The 22,275-nt window shown below is 44.7% G+C and overlaps 1 protein-coding gene across 1 annotated transcript; it reads right to left on the bottom strand.

Moving 5' to 3' along the window:
- Positions 1-16,624: 16,624 nt before the first annotated feature.
- Positions 16,625-21,441, bottom strand: SIX1 (SIX homeobox 1). Its single transcript, XM_045566187.1, has 2 exons — positions 20,585-21,441; positions 16,625-18,518 (listed from the first exon to the last, which is right to left on the bottom strand). The coding sequence occupies exons 1-2, from the start codon at positions 21,142-21,144 to the stop codon at positions 18,224-18,226; spliced, it is 855 nt and encodes a 284-aa protein (XP_045422143.1). The 5' UTR covers positions 21,145-21,441; the 3' UTR covers positions 16,625-18,223.
- Between the last annotated feature and the right edge of the window lie 834 nt (positions 21,442-22,275).

Below are 22,275 nucleotides of genomic sequence, written 5' to 3'. Positions count from 1 at the left end.
TGTGACTGCATGCAATGCCTGGGACTGCTGCAGCCAACTGGCAATCAACCTAGGGATGACCTCAACACACAAAACCTGGCTTTGCCAGCATTGCCGTGTGCAGGCTGCCTAATGGGCCATGCCTAGAGCCCACCCGACTGTTTTAGCCAGTTTGGATTATGATTTTCTGCTATTTGCAGCCCAGATCACCCTACCTTTATGCTGTCATACTTAGGCCATAGAGAAAAAACCTCTCTGAGTCAGTAATACTCAAGCTGAGGCAGGAAGGATTAGGAGGAAGAAGGGTGAGCATAAGAGACAGAGGAAACAGCATCTGTACAGTCCTTGAAGAGTGAGTGACTTTGGCCTCTTTGAGGGACTAAAAGCTCATTGGACTGAAGTATGGTGACTGAAAGGGAGTGTGAAATAAGATAAGATTAGCAAATAAGATCATGCAGGGCCTTGTAGGCCACAGTGAGAAGTTCAGACTTAATTCTAAGTGTAATAGGAAATCACTGAGGGACTTAAAGCAGAGAAGTGACATGATCCAAAGTTCACTCTGGCTGTCACTTGCCGTGTGGAGAATATATTGGAGAGAAGGAGTACAGGTGGGGATACCAAGGGGAGCTATCGCTGAAATCCGGGTGAGAGATGATGACGACTGCCTGGGCTATATATGGGAATATTAACTGGAACAGTTATTCTCAAATTTTAGTTTGCAGAAGAATCACTTGTAATATTTGTTTAAAATTAAATAAGCACACCAATGGATTTTGGTGCAGGGGTTCTACAGATCATACTTGTAAAATAGCAACATAGAAACAGAATTGGTTAAGACACTTGCCTGGGTAATACCACTTTCCAAAAATATCTATCTTCCACTCATTAAATTCTCCAAATTTAGGAGCTTCCAGCTTTCCTAAGTAAAAAGTCCTTAAGTCTCAAACTCCTTAGAGTCACATGGTTTTTCCTATGGTCTCACTTCAGTCTCCCCAGCATAGCCTGTTTCCTCTTGTGCTATGCTCTAAGAAGAAGAAATGAAGCTGAGCCAGGAGGATTGCTTAAGCCCAGAAGTTTGAGGTTGCGGTGAGCTATGAAGACACTACTGCAATCTAGCCCAGGTGACAGAGCAAGACCTGTCTGAAAAAAAAGAAGTGTTCCCGTTACTCACTGTTCCCTGTGTTCCTGAACATCATTCTTTTATCCATCCAGAAAGCACCTGTGAAGCACCATCTAGGTGTACAGCAATGAGCTGGGCACTGGTCATACCAGGATAAACAAAATACACCCTCCCATATGATACATGCCCATCTTCTTCCTCTATTTATTTTCCCTCAGATGCCATCTATGATATAAAACTTACACAACATAATGAATGAGAAAAGAAAGAACACAAAGGGAAATTGGGTTCAACAGAAAACAGGAGCAGGGGAATGTTCAAGAACAAGACTTTGGAAAAATATAAAATGGATCAGATTCTTCCTCACGTCCTCCATGTGGATCGGGTCTTATTATGAATCTCTTACCTGCCTTGAACAAAGAACAGTCAGCATCTAATATTAGGGTAACATCTGGCAACCTGAGAACACTTGAGAGACATTTCTTGAATATTCCAGAAGAGAAAACGATGTGTCTAGGTTGTTTACAAACCAGTGGGGTCGAAGTTTCCTTATTAAGGGGAGGGAGAAAGAAAAAGAAACTATAATGCCATATTCTGAAGTTGACCAAGACAAAGTCCCCAAATCACCACAAGCTGATCCCATCTGAATTGTGGACAATTTGAGAATTCATGAGATAATATTTGGATTTTAGTCCAAGTCCTAGACCCCTTGAGGTTTAATAAATGTGCTAAACCCAAACTTATACTTTCCCTTCTAAAGCCTTCCTGAATAAGACTAGAAGAGCATAATTACTGCTTCTGAAAATAACACCAGAAATTCTTTTTTAAAGGATAAATAGGCCTGGCGTGGTAGCTCACACCTGTAATCTAGCACTTTGGGAGTCCCAGGCAGGAGGATTGCGTGAAACCAGGAGTTCAAGACCAGCCTGAGCAAGAGCAAGACCCCATCTTTACAAAAAATGGAAAAATTAACTGAGAGTGGTGGTGCATGCCTGTAGTTCCAGCTACTCAAAAGGCTAAGGCGGGAGGATCGCTTGAGCCCAGGAGTTTGAGGTTGCAGTGAGCTAGGCTGATGCCACGGCACTCCAACTGGGGCAATGGAGCAAGATCCTGTCTCAAAAATAAGATAAATATTGAGGCGTTTTGAATAGGCATCAAAGGTAGCAGTAAAGCTTTAAATACGTTTTCCAAGAGCTTTAAACACAACTGTAATTCCGTACATAACTCAGCCTGTTCTCATGGGTTAGCCAGAACCTCGAATAGGTATTTTTTCCTAGCCACACTGAATTCTTCACAAGAAGATGACAAACAATAGGTTAGACAACTACAATACAGGAATTACTTATTATGTACAAGTTATGCTATCAATAAATTATCTTTGCCAACATGCTGGATACAGTAAGGCTGTCAGCTGCCAGTGTACTCCTCAGCAAGGCTCTGATGAAGATGTGATTCTGATTAAAAATACAGAAAGAAATTTTAAAATGTAAAAATACAGAAATAGAACCTGATGGCCTGAAAGTTTTAGTGTACCTTAACAGACCAATAATTTACTAAGGGGTGAGGATGGGGGTAGGGGATGACTGAAACTGCCTGCCTAATTTAAATTTATAAACTATTTATAAAATTGGAGCATTCAGTCCAATAGGTATTGTGCTTTCTGTACTGCAAATGGCCAGTTTCACTGTGTTTGAAGTAGTTGTTTCACGGAATCCTGATGCTAGTTTTCTATAGGCAAAGCCTTAGGCACTTAGAAGAATCTGGCTTAAAAAATGTAACCAAGCCTGAACAAGAGTAAGACCCCATCTCTACCAAAAATAGAAAAAATTAGCCAGGTGTTGCGGAGAACGTCTATAGTCCCAGCTACTCAGGGGGCTGAGGCAGGAGGATCACTTGAGCCCAGGAGCTGGAGGTTGCAATGAGCTATGATGACACCACTGCACTCTAGGCCAAGTGACAGAGCAAGACACTGTCTCAAAAAAAAAGTAACCAAAGCTCATCGACATGCTTATACTTGTTAACCAATAGAACTACAGTTGTTCTAAAAAGATAATGCCGTTTATACTAGATTTGTTTTTCCTGGTTTAATACAGAGTTAAACACCAATAAATTCACTGAATCTTGTTAGATAAAAATCTTTCTCTCATTACCTTGTGAATATTTACTATGGGCACTCTGGAAGTATTTTTGTTTTGGGTTTTTTAAATAAAAATCATGCCTAGTAAAGGTATAGAATCACAGTTTAAAGGCAAAGATCACTTTTTTTAATTTTTTAATAAAAATACTTGTCCCCAAACATGAATGATATATATAGATAGATAGATAGATGCAACTCAATGAAACCTCCCAACACCCTTGTTATAAAATATGTGAGATTACCATGATGCTTTTCTGTGTGATTGTGCTTCCCATTTCTCAGGGACAATCTGTCTCCAAGGCTACCCAAAAAATTTTCACTCTCTACCAGCACAATCTTATCAAGAGAGATTGGGCAGGGAGATAAGGCTATCCCATATACAGTTGCATCTGGAGTCCATGGCCAAATCCCCACTGTTAAGGCTACATTTGGCCCAAGAACCATTTTGTGGATTGCTCATGAATAATATTTTTAACCATAATTCTCTACTCATTGTCAGAAAGGAGAGCTTTCTTTATATTTAACTGGTCAACTTTTTAAAATAAATGTGACCTCAACTCTATCCATTAACTAGTGGCTGTGGGCAGATTCTTTCTGAGACAGCCACTTTAAATCATACTACTGGGGGCAGAGGCCTTTCATGATGGTGGTTTTCTAACTATTGCCAAATTCTCAAGGTAGAAAAACATTCTTATAAGAGTTAAAGGTATATCGCACTATTCTTTTTCCTTGCATCCATCGTAACAAAGAAAGTATTGATTCTGAATTCTCATGAGATGCTTGTTGTTTTAAACCTTACTTTTATTATCATTGCTTTTACATACACGGCCAACAATTTCACTTTTCTGGAGATTTCATTCTAGGCAAAATTTCTAATTTAATTGTAACACTGAGAGCATATCTAAATATTTGGATTCATTTCTGGTGAAAACAAAGGGGCCAGGAGTTTAGCAGAGATCTCTGTGCTGACATGTCTGCTTTCCAGACGCAAAGCAATTGGCTCAACCAGGCAGCACAAGTTCACTCAATCATCTAATCCCTTCTAGTATTACATTTTTCCTTTTTCAAATCTTTTGGCTAATTATAAGCATAAGCTTATCAAGAAAAGAAAGAAAATATTTTCTCTTATTCCTTTTAATCCAACTTTATTACCAACTCTAATGTCTCCTCCTACTAGCCTTAAGGAATTACTATTGATCCATTCACTGTTGATGAATGGATCAATCATTCAAAAAAGATAGTGTTTATTTCCATTTATAAAGGTAGTTGCATAGAAGCTACCTGGCATGGTTATGAGAACGTATGAAAGAGAAATATAAAAGGAAAAGAAAGATACAGGGTTTAAGTGATGACTACATAAGTCAAATTGCTGAGAAATAAATAAGTTATACTGATTTCTCACTTCACATACTTTACCAAAAACTATGGTCATTAGGAATTCACTGCTGGCCTTGTTTACTGTCTTTAAATAGCTGATCCAAGATAAAACCTTTTTTTGACATTAAACTGAATCATGGATGCACTTTGTCCAAGATAGTACTTCTTTCATCTTAATAACTCATTGATATCTAGAAAACTCAATAGTTAATGTTTTTTTTACTAAAAATTTTACCAATATGGTAGTCACAGAGAGATACAGCATACATATAGCCATTAGTATCACAATCTCAATAATTTACCTAAATTTAGAAAATTTTATAAGATTTTTCTCTCATAAAAAAGTATTTATTGGCATTATAATTTGTGTTCAATCTTAAGAGGTTAAATTAAACTATGTCTAAATAGAAAGTCTCCAAAGTTTCCTCCATCATCAGCTTAACAGCTATCCACACACACAAAAAAAATACCACACTAAAGTCTAGAACAGGAAATAGAATATAAATGCCACTTCCAGTTATGACTGGAACATAAATGAGCATAAGGGAGGTCTTAAACCTGAATTCCAGCCAGGATACCAGGATTGCTGATACTGCTTCCAAGAGAGCTAAAGAATATTAAGGTGAATTGTGTGGTCAGAACTTGAGGTTTGATTTCTCAGCTAAGAAATATGACATGTTAGAACTCTCTTCTCTTAATGGATGAAAGACTATAATTTCAGCTTTTAACCAGTTGATGTGCTGGGTCAGAAAGGGCTAAGGCTGGACTTACAAATAATAGTCTGCTTCAAATTAGTCTTCACAATATAAACTAGCCTGTGAACCAAGAAGGAGCTATAGATCAGGCTCTGGACCTTCTGCCTCTTACCCACTCTACCCAGGGGGACATGCAATCACCAAAAGAATTTCCCGGAGGAAACCACAAACCCCAATACCTCTGGTACCACCTGCATGTCCTTCTGTACAGGGTTGGCCCACCCCAACTCTGTTTAATTCTCAGAGCCAACGGATATACAACTGCACCAAACCACTGAATTTCACAATGTAACTTGAGACAAACTGAATCTGAAAGGCTATTTTATGGGTATTTTGCCTCCACTCCTGCAGGTAATACAATCCACAGTACACCCACTGGCTAGCAGTATTTGACTCTCCTAATCCTCATTACCATACTTCCTTTGGTATACTTCTCAAGGGAAGCATGGCTAAGAGCACCAGCAAAGAAAATAGGTTTTTCTTAATCATTTGTGTTGTTCGTAAGAAGCATAATGGGGGATTAAAATCAATCTTGAGTCTTGTTTGTGAGTTTTGTTTATATCTTCACAAAAATTTTGTACTTCTGTTGTACTATGTTTTACCTATCTATTTTAGGTAATTATTCAAATCAAAATCTTCCTTGTCCTGAAGTTATGTATAATCTGGTAATAAAAAGGGGGTAAGGGCCACAATTATAACATTTGTCATGTGCATGTGTGTATGTTACTGTAAATTTGCCACTATACAATGCTGAAAACTTGAACTTTGAAAAACAAAGCTTGTATTTCATTTCATTCCTTGCTTAGCTAAGCTAACTGATGTCGAAATTTTTACAATTTATATGAAATTGACTTATTTTCCCGTTGTTTTTGGTTTTACTCAGAAGGAAAAAAAAATATTTTCAATAGTTAACAGACCAGTCAGCTGTCAGAATTGGCCTTATAATTAAAATCATAAAATGTCATACATCATGAAATATGCTCAAAACATCCAGTATGTTATGTTCTAAGCACCCCATGAGGGCTAATTCATTTTAGATATAACTAATTTCCAGTGGAAGAGAATTCCCATACTTCTGAATATATTGACAGATAAGTCAGTTACACGGAAGCTAAGTGATTGAACAGGAACTACTGCCTCGGAGTTATATATAAATCCTTTTGAGAAATTCTAAAATTGAAGGGGCTAGATTTCCACACTTATTTTATTTCACTATAATACATCTGCAGAGTAGAAATAAGACTCCCCTCTTTATCCAGCCTTCAAATTCAGTCATATATTTTTTTATTTGAAATGAACTAAAGCTGATTTAGAGTGGACATGCCTTTTGGAATGCCACTAGGCTTTTCATTTCTTGAATGATATGCTAAAGCTTGGAATCTACCCAAACCTCCTTGAAGCACCCTCTGCAAAGTTTAATCTAATTTAAATTAACTTATTCTTCAACATAAAATGCTCCTTCTTATTTCTCTTTATTTTTTTGAGTGAGCACATGGACATTTTTGTGTTTCTAAACATGTGGATGCTGGAACAATTTAGAAAGAAAAAACACTACATATTTCTTTATTCCAGTCATGTTAAATGCAGTGGCAGAAAAACATGATTCTGAGAACTTCTGGCCCTGGCACTATGCAGATCATTTCACAATATGCAAATGGTTAAGCAGCAATATAGTTACAGTTCCTACCAAATGTTTCTCTGATTATAAGACACATTTTTAAAAGTGATAGGCCTGAAGTCTCACTTTATCTTCTATCCATTTCTGTGTACTGCTTACATTCAAATTTTGGCTTTGCATATAAAAGTAATATTAGAACACATATTTGCCAAAAATAAACATTTTTGTAGAGAAGTCCAATTCTGCAGGCCTAGAGCAGAGTATAGGTATATAACAAGGCTTTTTGGTAAATTTCTAAACATGCATCTGCTCCCTCTACTTTGAGGAACTTGTGAGTGTAACATAGAATTTTTGAAACAAACCAAAAAAAGTATTGCACTCTTCCTGAGCATATATGGTGGTTGACTACAAATTGATCAGCTTCTCTAAACTAAACATTTAAACAAGTGTAGTTTTTATTTTTTTATTTATTTATTTTTTTTTTTTTGAGACAGAGTCTCACTTGTTGCCCGGGCTAGAGTGCCGTGGCATCAGCCTAGCTCACAGCAACCTCAAACTCCTGGGCTTAAGCGATCCTCCTGCCTCAGCCTCCCGAGTGGCTGGGACTACAGGCATGCACCACAATGCCCGGCTAATTTTTTGCGTATATATATTTTTAGTTGTCCAGATAATTTCTTTCTATTTTTAGTAGAGACGGGGTCTCGCTCTTGCTCAGGCTGGTCTCGAACACCCGACCTCGAGCGATCCACCCGCCTCGGCCTCCCAGAGTGCTAGGATTACAGGCGTGAGCCACCGCGCCCGGCCAAGTGTAGTTTTTAATTGGCCAGGATACTTTGAAGAAAGTAAAGATAGAGGAAAATGTAGTATTAAACAACTGAATAAAAAATGCTTTTCCAGTAATAATGAAATAATTGTGAAGGGAGTGCAGTACATGAGGATCCATCCTTAAAGACACCTACCATATGCATATTCCACCTACTCTCTAGGTTTCTTATTTACCTTTGCTGGGGTTGTTCCTCCTATCAATAGTTCTCTGGTTCTACCATTGAGTCATTCTAGGGGGAAAGAGTCCCAACCTAATTCCAGAAGAGCTAGCTATCTGGCGTGTACAAATGCTATCTCTCAAACTCTCTCTCCCTAACCCCTTTTACTGAAGAAAATTTCAGCTATGCATTTTGTTTTCAATAATATCTGAATGAGAAAGTCCTTGAAATAAGAGAAGGATGTGCTATATGTCAAAATGAGCTATTCATCCCTGGTGATCATTAGAGAGTGTCACAAGAGAAGAAATGTACCCAAGAGGGTCTTGCAAAACCCCAACTCTGGGAATTGTGTTCTACCTAAAGACTCTCCATCATTTCAGCAGCCCATTCATTTACTCAAAAAATATTTATCATGTGCCATTATATTCAGCACTGTGTTAACATCAGCAAGGCATTAAATCTTCAAAGTACTTTCTTATTCTACACTTATGTTGACACATTTAGGTGGGGCCTTAAATTCTCCACTCAGCTAAATGCTTTAGTTCCCTTCTAAGTAATTTGTCATTTTCGGGCACATTTAAGTGGGTTTTATTTTTCATCAATGGAATTCTACCACATATGATGACATCTATATAGGAATTCAAATTATGAAGAATAGAGATAGCAAAATCCAATTATTATAGAGTTAAATATCATTTCAGAATTAAATTACTGGAGTTAAACTTCTAGATTCCAGACTCAGAGTTTCAAAAAATAAATTTCAGCTTTGGCTACCCTCAAAGGCTAATCAAACCCTAGGTCTCTATAGGTTAACTTGTGTTTCTTTTAGAGTTCCAGACAAAAGGAGGAAAAGGCCATAATCTGCCCTCACTGGAAACTCTAGCATCACAGGAATTTTCCCAGGCGGCTTTGTGGCAGTCTAAGGTAGGCATCAAGCATGTTGTAACTACTATTCATTAAATGAGTATTGTGCTAAGCACTTTACATTCAATACTTCAGCTCATTTTAAGCTTCTGCTGCAGTGAGGTATTGTAGCTCCTATAACATTTCCAATGAGGAAATCGAGGCTCAGAGATGTTAGGTAACTTTGCCCAAAGCCACACAATTTGTAATCGTGTCTAAGTGATGTGGTATTGCCTTATTCTGCTTCCCTGATCAATTCTCTCTGTAATGTGTTTCCATGTTAAGAAAAAACAATCACTCGTGAAGGTTGGGGAGAGAGACGTGGGCTGATAACGCTGTCTGGGAAAGATTTCTGAACACAAGAGCAAAGAAAAAGGGAAATTTCTGAAAGAAAACAAACCAGTCGCAGCTGTTTGGGTTAAGGAGAAAAACGCCTTGAGGGGCCCTCGTTCAACTTCCTCCTACCTACCGTGAGGTTGCGCCTGCACGGGGCGTGGTGACCGACAGGCGACTAAGACCCACGGATGGATGGCTGCGTGAGGGTCAGAGCGCCAACTTCTCAGCTCCCCTTCTCCCATTACGGTCACCTCCACCCCATCTTCCAGCCGCCGGCCGGGAGCTTCCCCCCCAGGCCCGGCGAGGCCCCGAGGCGGATGGAAGCTGCTGACTGACGGGGGCGGCCGAGCGCGAGGGCGCTGAGTGAGGCCCGCGCGTCCCGGCCGGTCCGTCTCAGGATCCCGGCAGCAGCGGACGCCCGCTCATCCTGCGCCGGCCCGCGAGGCCAGGTCGGCAGGGACAGCTCGGCCCGAGAGCTGGCCGGGGGTCTTGGAGCAAGTGGGGGCTGCAAAGGCTGCGCCTGGGCCTGCGCTGCGGCCCTCGAGGGGCCTCAGGACCCCTGTGGCCTTGAGGCCTCGCGGCCCAAGCACATAGTGTAAAGGCCGCGCTAGCCTGTAGGGGTCCGCGCAGGGTCTGAGGCCGCGGGTTCGCCTTCCCACTCCGGGCAGACAGACTTAACCGTGGCGGCGGCAGCTGCCCACGCTGTCTGGAGGAGCAGGGCGCTTGGGACGCGGCAGAGCAGCTGGCCCCGAGGGGCGCCCGGGCCTCAAGCGCCCAGCTCTCTCCCCGCTCTCCTCCTCCTTCCCGGGCTCAGAAAGCCTGCCAGCCGCGGCCCCAACCCTCCCCCCCGCCTGCTCTGGGCTCCGCTTTCCCTCCATCAACTCCAGGCCGAATTCAATCCGAGAAGGCTCCTTTGAGCTTTTGTGTTTGCTGGGGGAGATGTGGGCGCAGGAGGGATCGCGTTACAACTTTCATTTCCTGAAATGTTTGAGGGAACATCCAGGGTTTTTATCCCCACATCAGGCCGGGCGATGGGCTCGGGTTTCAGGCCTTGTCACTCAGCTGTCACCAAACAAACGAAGCTCTCAGAGCCCAGGAGAGGGAGAGCTACCTGCTATTCATGACCCCTGGAGCAGGTGATCGCTCATGGGAAAAACAGGTAGAATTAATCATAGGGCTGTTCTCTGTTTCCTCTCCTTTTTGGCAGATCTGCCCACAGTGTGAAACCTATCAGAAAACAAATTAACTCTTTCTTGTCCCCCAGGGAAACTAAAAATACGTTTTTAGAAAACTAAACACACACATTCACGCCAAATGACAGTATGTGAGTTGGAGGGAACATCTTGCATCCTGCTTCACTTTGCAATCTCTTAGTTTGTGGGGTTCCCATCTTAGTAGGACTTGGAACTTGGGAGAACTGGGAGAGAATGAGGCATCGTCATATCAAGTCCTACCTACTGGAAGGAACCTCAGATACGGTCCCTGAATTCAGATATATTCCAATATCGCCTTCCTGCCTGGGTGTCAATGCAGGTGGGCTTGATTCTAACTAAAGGAAAATCTCTATTCCAACAGGATTTCCTAAGAAATGTCTGTAAATGTGAGTTTCACCTCCTCCTCTACACTCCTCCCTAAATCAATCATGTTGAGCATCCATGTTCGGTTCTGCATTAGAAAATCCAAAGGCTTTCAAAATCTCCCCATTCGTTTCAATTCTAATTTAAATTTTTTAAAAAATTACTTCCTGCCTTAGGTGAACTAAAGCTGAAAAGTTAGCATACTGGTGTTCTCTGTTTTTGTAGGAACTCTTTAACTGCTACTTATTAAACATAATACACATTTTAAATTGTACATTTATTTTCTACTTTGTTCTACTTTTCCTTTTTCCATATTTCTTTTCACTCTCTAGAAAATAAGAAAAATAGAAGAAAAGAGGAAATTCATCTAGATTTGCTTCTAAGATATACTGATATTAGTTAACCAAGATAGCTTGGAAGTCTTGAACTGATTTTTTAAGGTAGAAACATGTAAGGGGCTTGTCTTGTCATTCCACCTTTGAGTTCTTCCATAAAAGATTCTTTTTGTATGAGAAATGGGGAGATATACTTTATATGTAAAATAATCCTCCTGGCCTTCTTTATGAAGATTTTGTCTGTTTATTTTAAAAACTAGCCATTGGTTCCAGATTCCCAGAATTGATTTTCTTAGATTAGTTATTTGTACTCAGAGGTAGAGCCCTGAGCAATATTATTCTTCAATTAAAATCAAGAACTTGACTTTAGGAGGAAGCGTGTTATGTTTATATAGCATCAGCAATGCATAGAAAACATTCACCCCATATATCTGAAGACAATGTTTCAATTGTTTGAATGTTCTTTTCACTTCATAGATACTAAGGCATGTTGATCTTCTATCTAGCTTAATTTTTTAAAAGCTTGTAACCTACTGTCATCTTCAAGGCATTTTAAATAAATACAGAGCTATTTCAGTCTTCCTTGCAACTACCTCTTTGACTTAGAGGTAAAATTACCTTTTGCATCGTTATGGAAGACAGCCATGTCACCCTCAACATGTGCATTTTCTCTACAAGCACTGTAAGTTTCTGTTCCCCTCCATCACGGTTCCCAGCATTACCACACATACCAAAAAAAGCTGCAAAAGTTAAGGGAGACATTACTGCATGTAGATGTTTACATTTTAATACATTATCTGTGTGAGAGCCAATGAAAAATGTCACCGCTATGTGGGTTTGCTTATTCAGTTTTGTGGGGAGGGGGTGTTCACATGCTCATTGTGTTTTCTTAGTATTAGCACCATTTGGATAACTGGCAACTCAAATTAAAACTGAAGTATTGCAAAGATGCTGAAGTCTTGCCCCTTGAGGGCAAAGAAAGAAAGAAAAAAGAAAGGAAAAAGAAAAAAAATTGAGAATAGTTGAGTTTGTAAAAATATTAAGATCAAGAAAAGGACATCTAGAATGTTGATTTTACAGGCATTCTGGCTGGAAACTGCAGATTTTCTATCAAGGATGCTAACTCACCAGCTCTAGGAAATGTTAAAGAATATTTCAATATTCTTCAAGAATCCTAAGACATTCAACTTAATGGCTTATGTCAGTAAAAATATGTAGTCTGGGACTGTTTTTTCCTTTACGATCCCACATTCATATCAGCTCAGGTCCTGAATCACCATCAACTCCCCACCTCCCCCCCAAAATTGTTTCTTTTATAAATAAACCATGGCATTTAAAAAACTATAAGCAATTTTAAATCCCAAATTCAAATAAATTTTATAGCAAATTAAAATAAATTTACCTGTGTTAATCCATGGGCGTTTCTACTTGGGTCCGCCTATGTGAGTCCCATATATTTATCTTCTAAGTTGGGGTGAGAGGAAAGACAGGGGACCAGGTGATAGTACACATTTCCATACCTTATTATAGTAAGTAAAGGGCCAGAATCTAAATATCTGTCTACTTATTTATCTGTCTTTTTAATGGCAGTGAAGAAGGGAGAGTAACCAGTATCACCTAATAGTGTTTTAATTACAGTTGAGTAGACACTTCAGGTGGGCAGTGAGTGTGTGTTAAATCTGAAGTTAACTTTTTTCAAAGATAAGATTGTTCAGGTTTTGCTTTTTGCTTTTTTGTTTTTGTTTCTTTTCTGCATTTTCTTATTAGGCCACAGAAAAGAGTGTATTTTGAGAATATTTTAACATTATGGCAAAGTTAATGAGCACTTTCCCAAAAGGGGGTGGGGCAGGCGTAGAAAGGGGAGATTCCCACGTAGCAAAACAGACGGAGGGAACACACCTTAAGGTCATTGTACTCTACCTGCTGAAAACTGAGGTCTCTGCTGTCCTTTAACAAGTTAAAAGGAGAAAAGCTTAAATTCGGATTGGAGAAGACACAGGCGTCCATGCGCCTCCAGCAGTCTCTTTCTCTTTGTTTTTAAATGCTACTGCAGTGTTGTTTCTCGCTGTCTGAAAGGACCACAGCGTCTAAAACCCTGATTGTCATCCTCAGTGGGAGAACAGGTTTCCAATTTCATCAGCTGGAACAAAATTGTGTGAGTGTGTACTCTGTTTAAAACACTGGAGAAAATGCGGCCTTTCCAGGGCAGCACTTTTTCTGGGTAGACAAATAGCCATCAATTCGCGCACGATTTTGATTATTTTCCTTCCTGGCTGGCTCACCCATCTGTTATCTAACCTCTTCCCTTTACAGACTCTTCCAGGTGGAGTTATTGGATTCAATCAGAATGAGGGAGAGGTCATCATGACCTTGAGGGGCTATGAAGTCCCCACCTCGCTAAGGTGGCAGAGTATGCATGCAGGATATGGGACTGAACCCACGGGGTACCCTGAGTGTGAATTGGCCCTGGGGGCGAGGTGGGCAGAAACATTAGTTCCCCTGGCTTTGGGCGGCTGGAGAAGGTAGTGTGAGAGTGTTTTTAGAGTCTTCTCCTGGGGAAAGCTCATAAAAAGGAGAAATGGCGCGGAAAGAGCACGTGGGACGTGGGCCACCAGCAATCTTCCTCACCTTAACCGTGACCCACCCGTCCCCGTCAATGCCAGCAGCCCCATCAAATCAGGGCAGAATGTGCGCCAGAACAGCCCTTACCAGAAGCGCGTTGCGGGCCCCGGGCTGTGCGTGGGAAAGAGGCCGTTGCTCGCCCTAGGGCGGCGGGCGAGCGGTAAACACCCGACCCAGCCCCGCCAAGGAAGCGGAGCTCACGGCCGCTCCTCCTGGAGACTCTAGAAGCCAGGGCCCTTTCCCCAGCGTGAGAAGTTCTAGCGACAAGTCCAGGAAGGGGCGCACTCCCTGGCTAGCACCCCTCTGCCGAGCGCACGGGTGAAGGGTTCAGCTCAGAAAGCCAAAGCTGAGGTCCCAGGAAGCGAAGAAGGAAACAGGCGGTATCTGAAGCAAAGAGGGCAGCGAGGAATAGGCAGCAGGACCTAGGCTGCCCCCCACCAGGCTCCAAGGCCTAAGCCGTCTGCTCTGTGCCCCGAAGCGCGGTGCCTGAGAACCAGGGAGCGCTCACACCTGCACCCGGGCCGGGGAGCAGCACGCAGCCCGGGGACGGCTTTATCCCGCAGCCAGAGGGCCTGGTCCAACCCCGCAGCGGTCGTGCGTTCGGCGGCGCCGCCGCTCACGTGCCTCGCCTGAAACTTAGCTCCCAGACTCCAAGAGGGCGATTGGGAGTTGGGCCTGAGAACTGGCCTCAGAGAACCCAAGACGACGACAGCTGTGTTGTCCGGCGAAGCTCAGGCAGAGGCCTCCTCCGTTGGCCTTTTGAGACCAGCCTGGCAGCCTCTGCTCTCAGGGACTCCGCAGGCCGGACCATGAGGGCCGGCGCCTGGAGCTGCGCTACGATCCGGGTCCTCAGATGCGCGAGATTCTCTCTGAAGGTGAAGAAAAGGCTCTGCCCTGGTAGGGAGCAGAGACCATCAGCGCCTGAACTTCCCGCACCTCCGAGGGCCCAACGGCAAGAACGGAGTGTGCGGGTGGCAGGAGAAGCTCCCCAGTTCTCTACAGCCAGAGAAGCGCGGACTGCTAGCCTCCGGATCCCCAACCTGGAGTCCTGCCTGCAGGGTTTGCCAAAGACCTGCAGGCGGGGGCTGGAGGGGAGGTGTTAGGAAGTGAAGCCCCCTCCAGCCTCAGCTGTCGCGGCCGCCGCTTGCCGCCACCGCAGCAGCAGCGGCGCAGCGGCCACAGAACAGTGGAAAGGCCGCTCCGCGCGGGTTCGGTGCCAGGTGCCTGGCTGGCCCCCAACTTGCGGGGGAGAGCAGCGTAACAAGGGTCGCTGCTCAGCAAACTCACAGCTCGCCCATAAGCGCCAATGCCACTGCCTCTTCCTGGAAGCTTCCACTCCAGCTCGGGGTCAAAACCAAGCTGTCTGCCCAGAAAATAGGTTCAAGACTGGTGGTGCCCGGCCCGGCGCCGCCTTCCTCCTGGCCTGAAGTTCTCCGGGCTCTTGAGTCCCCATTACCTGCTAAGCCAAAAATTCGGGAACCGTGGGCCTCTAAAAATGAGGAAGCTCCGTTCTCAACCAAGAGGTCAAGGCGAGAAGACAGTAGGGACCCAAACAATCATGTTTTCCGATTTAAAACGTTAATTTTTGTTTTTACCCAACTATATTTTGTCATTTCACTTGGCAAAATGCTGTAAGGTTTCGTCCTAAAAACACTTTATAAGCCGTTGTTCATTACTTTTGGCCATCGTTATGAAATCTGTAAAGGAGAAACGAAAAGTGACTTTGGGCACAGTTAAATTGCAACGCCGAGGTGAATTGGAGGTCCCTTAACAGCTGGTTCTCGAAGATTTCCTCGAGGGAAAAAAAAATATGGTTAGTTTCCCCTAATGATCACTCTAAAATGATTGCCAAGAAAATTCAAAGCAATATCCAGCTTTCTCGCCTCCTCTTGCTTGTCCCTCTTTTAGCAGACTGAGCCGAGGATAGCGGAAGAAGGCATATTGTGCAATTTCTTATTAAACACATCTGGAATATGCGCGGTCTAGAACTAGTGCCAGGGATTTTACAAAGGGTTTATGGCTGTGACAGAAAATTGTCCTTTTAACGAGTTTACAAGCAGTAATCACGGGGGCTTTTAAAGGACGGGCCCTCCTGCTCCTTGCCAGATTTGCAGACATTTCCAAGATTCACCAACCAAGGGAGCAGGAAGTGGGCCTGGGTACCCTGGGAGACAGAACTTCCACGAGTCTAAAATTATGCCAAGGAGAACTGGAAGAGTGGGGGGTAGTCATCGGAGTAGGAAGAGAGGGCATGTAAGAAATTAAAGTAATTGGCCCTTCCTTATTTTCCAGAGAGATTTCCGCAGCTCCTTTGAAGCCTGTCAGGGTCATTGAAAGCTATCTTTGTGCAGGGTGTTTGTTTTGGGGAGTGAATGTGAAGAATGTGCAGAGATTCCCTGTGAGAGCCCCTCCTGCAGAGGGTGGCATTTCTCCGTGGCCCAAGACAGGGAGAATAAACACCCTAGTGACTTAAATAAACACTGACTTAATGATCCAAAACACTAACAAGGGAGATTGGAACCCTGAGCTCCCAACCCAAATGATGGTCTCTGAGCGGCTGTGTGCACATCTGTCCATCACTGAAGGAAAAAATTACTTTATAAGTAAAAGTGACTACAGTTAAGTACAGTGACCATTTCTCCCTTGAACTCAGTCAAAGCCACTTGACAGTTTTTAAAAACTTCATAATAAGAAGGCTTTAATTTCACATACACCTCAATTTTCTGGATAAGAATAGGAAGGATAGGTTAGAGTAAGAAAGAAATACTATATTAATGGTGACACTTATGGATAGGGAAAAATCAAAATTATGAAACTGTCATGTCAGAAAATAAATAGACTCTCCCTGGGGAACAATACTTTACAAAGCACAAGCAAGCCAATCCTGTTATCCTGAGTAGAATTTTAATAAATAATGCCATTTGTTTCACTAATTTTAAGAGCTAAATACAGAAGATACATCATTTTGCCCCAGGCAAAAATAATATGGAGCCTATATGGTTACTGGAATTTTTCTGGACACTATCCGGCAGCACTGCAAAAGAGCTCCTGTCCTGCTGGTTTGCTTTCTATTTGTACAAATTAATTCACAATGTTTCTATCCTTGTTTGAGTTCCCTTTTTTTTCCCAAGCAGATAAATTATTTTTACTTTCACAGTCTTGTCATAAACTTGTTAACACAAAAGAGCTGAGTTAACATATGAATGCTGTGGAGAAGAGCTAGTGGTAAAACAAAATTGTACATCTAAATAATAAAAATAAATAAATACTCCAACTAAATTCACTCTTTTTCTGTCATATAATTAACCTAGTCACTACTCTTGGTTCAGATGATGGCCTTCAAAGTACCCTGCAATTCATAGCCACCATTAAGTAAGAAAGCAAGAAGACTATTATTTTTTTAAAAAAATAGGGCCCAATGACAGCAATATACAGCTCACCTTTCAGAAACAGAATCATACTCCTGGTGTTCTACTAAGTTTTAATTTAGAATGGTTTAGGTACAATAGAAAAGAAACCTGAAAACACATGCTGTTTTAGTAACAAATACCAGGTTGCCAGATTTGTAGGCATACTTTTGCAAGCTAGAAACTAAGAACAGGAAAAACCCTTAACAGGAGTAGGCTACAGATGAAAGCTTTGAGGGCATGAGAAGTCATGGCATTCAGGAAAGTGTTTTTTCACATTGGTACATTTTTAGAGTTTGTCATTAAAAAAAAAAAAACCCAAGAAAACAAACAACAACCAAAAAACCCCACTAAATTTGACAAAAAATAGTTGTATTACTAATGGTCACTTCTATTTCTAACTGCCTCACATAGACAGCATTAAGACATTTAGGCACTTGTTTTTCCCTCCTAATACTGTTATTTTAATCTACATAAAGTTGTTTAACACTAAATATGAAAAATGTAAACTTAATTTTTCCTCATCAAAAAAAGTTATAAGATTATATTTTTCCTATTCACCTTAAGAATGCAACCAGTTCCTCCCAGGCCGGAGGCTCTTATTTTCACCATTTTCATCTCCCTCTGTTTCTTTCTCTCTTTCTCTTCATTTCCTTTTCCTCTTCCCAAAACATTTCTCCATAAATAAATTAAAAGGAAATAATTAAAATTCAGTTGATTTGTAATTCTGTTCAAAGAAAAAAAAGAAAGACTACTTAAGCAGGAGCATCAGTTGCCCAGAATGGAGACTGAGTGACTGGGTGCTTTTGTTTGTTTGGGCTTTTTCCCCTGATCTCTGCATTGGGAAGGGAAATGCAAAAGTAGATAGAGTCAGAGAAAAGAGGGAGACTAAGATTGAAATCACTGTTGGTTTTGATTTTTAAAAAGATATTTGTGAAAGTCCACCATTCCTTTATGCACAAAGAACCCCAGAACAAGCTGCAAAAATGTTCCTGATTTCTATTTACAAGTGTCCCTAGTTGCTGCAGTGGTTGCTGCTCCAGCCATCCCTTTGAGGCCCCAGTCCCACCCCACTTAGGACCCCAAGTCCACCAGACTGGAGGTAAGGGGGCCGAGCAGAGAGTCCTGGAGCTGATGCTGGTGGGCCTGCAGGCCGTGGCTGGGCTGTGAGGCCGTTAAGCCTGGGAGAGAATAGTTTGAGCTCCTGGCATGGCCCATATTGCCCTGCAGCAGAAGGACCGAGTTCTGGTCTGGACTTTGGGGAGGTGAGAATTCCTCTTCTGAGCTGGACATGAGCGGCTTGCCCCCTTCCAGAGGAGAGAGTTGATTCTGCTTGTTGGAGGAGGAGTTATTGTTTTCGGTGTTCTCCCTAAGAAATAGAGGACAACACCATATGGTTAAAAAAAAAAAAAAGTAGGGTGAAAAAAGTGTGAGATGGAGGGAGGAGAACTGGAAGAGGGAAAGGGCCATTGTGCAATCTGTCACCAACCCAAATGGAGGAGCTCTGCCCACCCACCCATCCCGGAGGCTCATGGGGGAGGTGAGGAGGCAGAGGAGTTGGGAAAAACAGGGGTCTAAGACAGAGCCTGCCCTTCTCAGCCGGGTCTCAGCCTGAAATCTTCCAGATTTCAGGAAGCCAGATGAACAGGGTTTATTTGAAATAAACAAAAAATGTGTTTTAATTTTGTTCAAGCAGTTACTTTAAATACGTATCAACTAGCACCATATTTAGATATAACTAAGTTTGAAAATATTCCAATAAATGGTTGTTGGTGATAAAGAAATTATGCGGGTACAAACATAGCGCCCAATGCACACATATTTGGGGTGAATAAGTCAACTGCCTGTTCCCATCTGAGGAAACAAACATCGAGTTGCCTTGCCCCTGCCCAGAGGTAGTGGTTTCGGAGACACAGGACAGGTCAGGGGAAGTGGTGCCCAGAGGGGCCCAGTGACCTGAGTAAACACAGGGAGCGCAGCCAGTCTCTCTGATTTCATCAGGGAGTGGGCCCTCGGGCCTGGCTTATAGCATGGACGTTTTGTAACTAAAGGCTAACTGGAACCGTACAATCCCTGTTCCTGTGTTACTTGCTCACTCCTCAGCCTCTCACGGCCCCCTCTCAAACACCCCACCACCATCCACCCCAACCCACCCTTTCCCGGCAGGGACAGGGGAAACTTCGCCGCCCGGCTTAGACAGCGAGCAGGCGCGGCGCGCCGGACGGAGCGTCAGTCCCCGCGCTCGGTCCCGGTTAACTTCAGGATTTCGCTGCCCTCGCCGCTTCCGCCTTCCGAATGCTCGCCGGTCCTCCCCACTCCTAGCGCCTGCCTGTCTCCCCCTTTCTCTCCCCTTACCCTCACAGTCTCTCCCAAAGAGACCGTTTCAGTTGAATGTATCCTTGCTCTGTGGTTTTCCACCCAGAGGGGAAGGAAAAAGCGAGATCTTCGGCCCCCAGGCTTAGAAGCGAACAAAGGAAACCTAGCCCGCCCCTGCGCTCAGGTTTCCCCAAAACTCCTTGACTTTGCGAAGCGCTCTCCCAGCCACAGGCGCCTCCCCGGCGTTCTTCCGAATCTCGGTCGGAAACTACAGCGAACGGATGGAGCCGGGCCAGGTGGCCAAATGTGTTGATGCGAAGAGGGGAGAGGCAGAGGCGAATTTTTTAAAAATACTGCCTTCTGAGCGCCAGTGCAAGAGAAGTCTGCGACAGGAGACCCTTTCCTCCCCCGGGGCGGCGGCGCGGACAACCGGACCGGACCAAGGGGCTGCAGCGCCCGTGGCCACGCGCAAGGGAGCAAGACGAGGATCAATCCTTTCTGGGCTTGGGGCGCTGGGGAGTGTAAATGCAGCACCAACTCTCCCCAAAGCTCTCTTTTCCGTGTATTTCTTTTAAAGACTCCTCCCTTTGTCCAGTCACTGCAGAATGAAGCAGGCGACCTCTCATCCAAAAGACTACCAGAATAGAGCGAGAGAAGAACCGGACGAGACTTGGGGCAGAGATGTCTCAGGCCAGCTTCACACCGCTGGGGAGCAAGAGGAGAGAGGTTCACGACCCTTAGCTCCCACCGAATCCCTTTCTTAGTCATACCAATCAACACTTCCCTTCCCGTTGATTTAGAAACTCAACTCCACCCCCACTCCTCACCGCAGCCAGGCAGGGAGACGTGAAAAACAAACCTAGCGCCAATATTTCCCGACACACACCCCAAAGAAACCCACGCGCGGGGGCTCAAAGCAATTGAGGCCCCATTCCTAGCAAGCAACCTCAGAGTTCATGAACTTTCGCTGCAGTGCCGCGGAGGCCTGGGCGCCGCCCCGTGGACGGGCTCTGGCCGGCGGGGAGGACTTGGTGGCAGTTGCCTGCGGGGGCGGGAAGGGATGGAAGGGAAAGGAAGGCTTCCTGAGGTCGCTCGAGCCGCGGGAAGCACGCCCCGTACCTTTCCTTGGCCTCGGCGGCCCGGTCTCTTTGCCTCCGGTTCTTAAACCAGTTGCTGACCTGGGTGGTGGTGAGGCCGGTGGCCTCGGCCAGCTCCCGTTTCTCACGCGGCGAGGGGTAGGGATTGTGCGCGTACCACTCCCGCAGCACGCCCCGCGACTTCTCCTTGAAGCAGTAGCTGGTCTCCTCACCGTCCCAAATGGTGCGCGGCAGCGGGAATTTTCGGCGCACTCGGTATTTGCCCACAGCGCCCAGGGGTCGACCACGCAGCTTCTCAGCCTCCACGTAGTGCGCCTTCAGCCACAGTTGCTGCAGTTTGGGGTGGTTGTGAGGCGAGAACTGGTGGCTCTCCAGGATCTTGTAGAGCTCGCGGAAATTGCCGCGGTGGAAGGCGACCACCGCCTTGGCCTTGAGCACGCTCTCGTTCTTGTGCAGGTGGTCGCAGGCGGGCAGTGACCACAGGAACCTACCCAGACGCTCCAGGTTTCCGCCTTGCTGTAGAACCTCGCACACGCACGCCACTTGCTCCTGCGTAAAACCAAACGACGGCAGCATCGACATGGCTGGGGCCTGCCGAGGCGCACAGCCCAGGCTCACGCGGAACAGAACAGAGCCGAAAAAGCAGGGGGCGGCGACGGCAGGGAGGGGGGCGCGGCAGCTGCTAACCCCCTCCCTAGGCTGTGCGTAGGCGAAAAAGCGAGTCGGAACTTGGGAGTGAGCGACCAAGGAAGAGAAGGAGGAAGAGTGGAGAGCGCGCTAGACGCACAGCAGCCGGCGCACTCTGCAGCCTTTCGGGCCTTGCCGGCTCCGACCTCCCGCCCGGTGGATGCTGCTAGTTGCCGGGGAACTTGGTTTCTGTTCTCCCCGCAGCGGCCTTAAAGCGCACAGCGTCCCCAGCACTCTGATTGGCTGCGGGCGGCGCCTATCCGGGGCTGGCCAGCCTGCGCGCCGCCCGGCCGGGCTGCAAGGCCGCGCCGCCCCGCGCGGGGAGGGCGAAGCTGCGGAGCTGGGGCGGGGGGTGAGGGGAGTAGGGAGTGGTGGGAGGGGAAGAAACAAGAAAGGTGTGAAACGAGGTGGGGTCCGAGAGAAGGAGCCAAGCCGGGAAGTGGGGCGGTAGGGAATGGGTGAGCGCGTCAGGACCCTACAACGCGGGCCCCATCTCCAGTATCACCTAAGGGAACTCCGCACATCTCTACACAAATCTACGACTCCAATCCTTAATTCACCTCCTCTCTCTCTGTACTCTTGTCCCCATCCTTTGTAGACTTGCCCTTTCCCGGTGAGCTCATATTTAATTACCTTAATGTTGGAATGAATAAATAATGAATTGATGAATAGCTTATGGAGCCCGATAAATAATACAACGGCAGACCAAGGCCCCCGGCTGCAGCCTCTGGAAAAGTGGCTTCTCTCCGGGTTGGCTTCAGCTCGAGGAGCTCAACCTAATTCCCCCACGAATCCCCAACACCCTCCAAAGGGCACAAGTACTCCCACCTCGACAGCGTTTTGATCGCAAAGGGCTGACACGATTTGGGACCAGGGAAAGAGCTGTTTAGAGCCTACTTGCTGAACAGGTAGAGACTCTGGAGGTTCATTTGTGATTTGGTATCTTAATGTTCTGTGGTTTAAGCCGACAGGATTCTGGACTCAGTTTCCCCATCTGCGCGGTTGGGTTTTCCAATGCCACCTCTG

The sequence above is a fragment of the Lemur catta genome, chromosome 1, assembly GCF_020740605.2.
Source record: "Lemur catta isolate mLemCat1 chromosome 1, mLemCat1.pri, whole genome shotgun sequence".
Taxonomy (NCBI): domain Eukaryota; kingdom Metazoa; phylum Chordata; class Mammalia; order Primates; family Lemuridae; genus Lemur; species Lemur catta.
The sequence above is the reverse complement of the archived record's forward strand: the minus strand, read 5'-3'. Positions and strand labels throughout refer to the sequence as shown.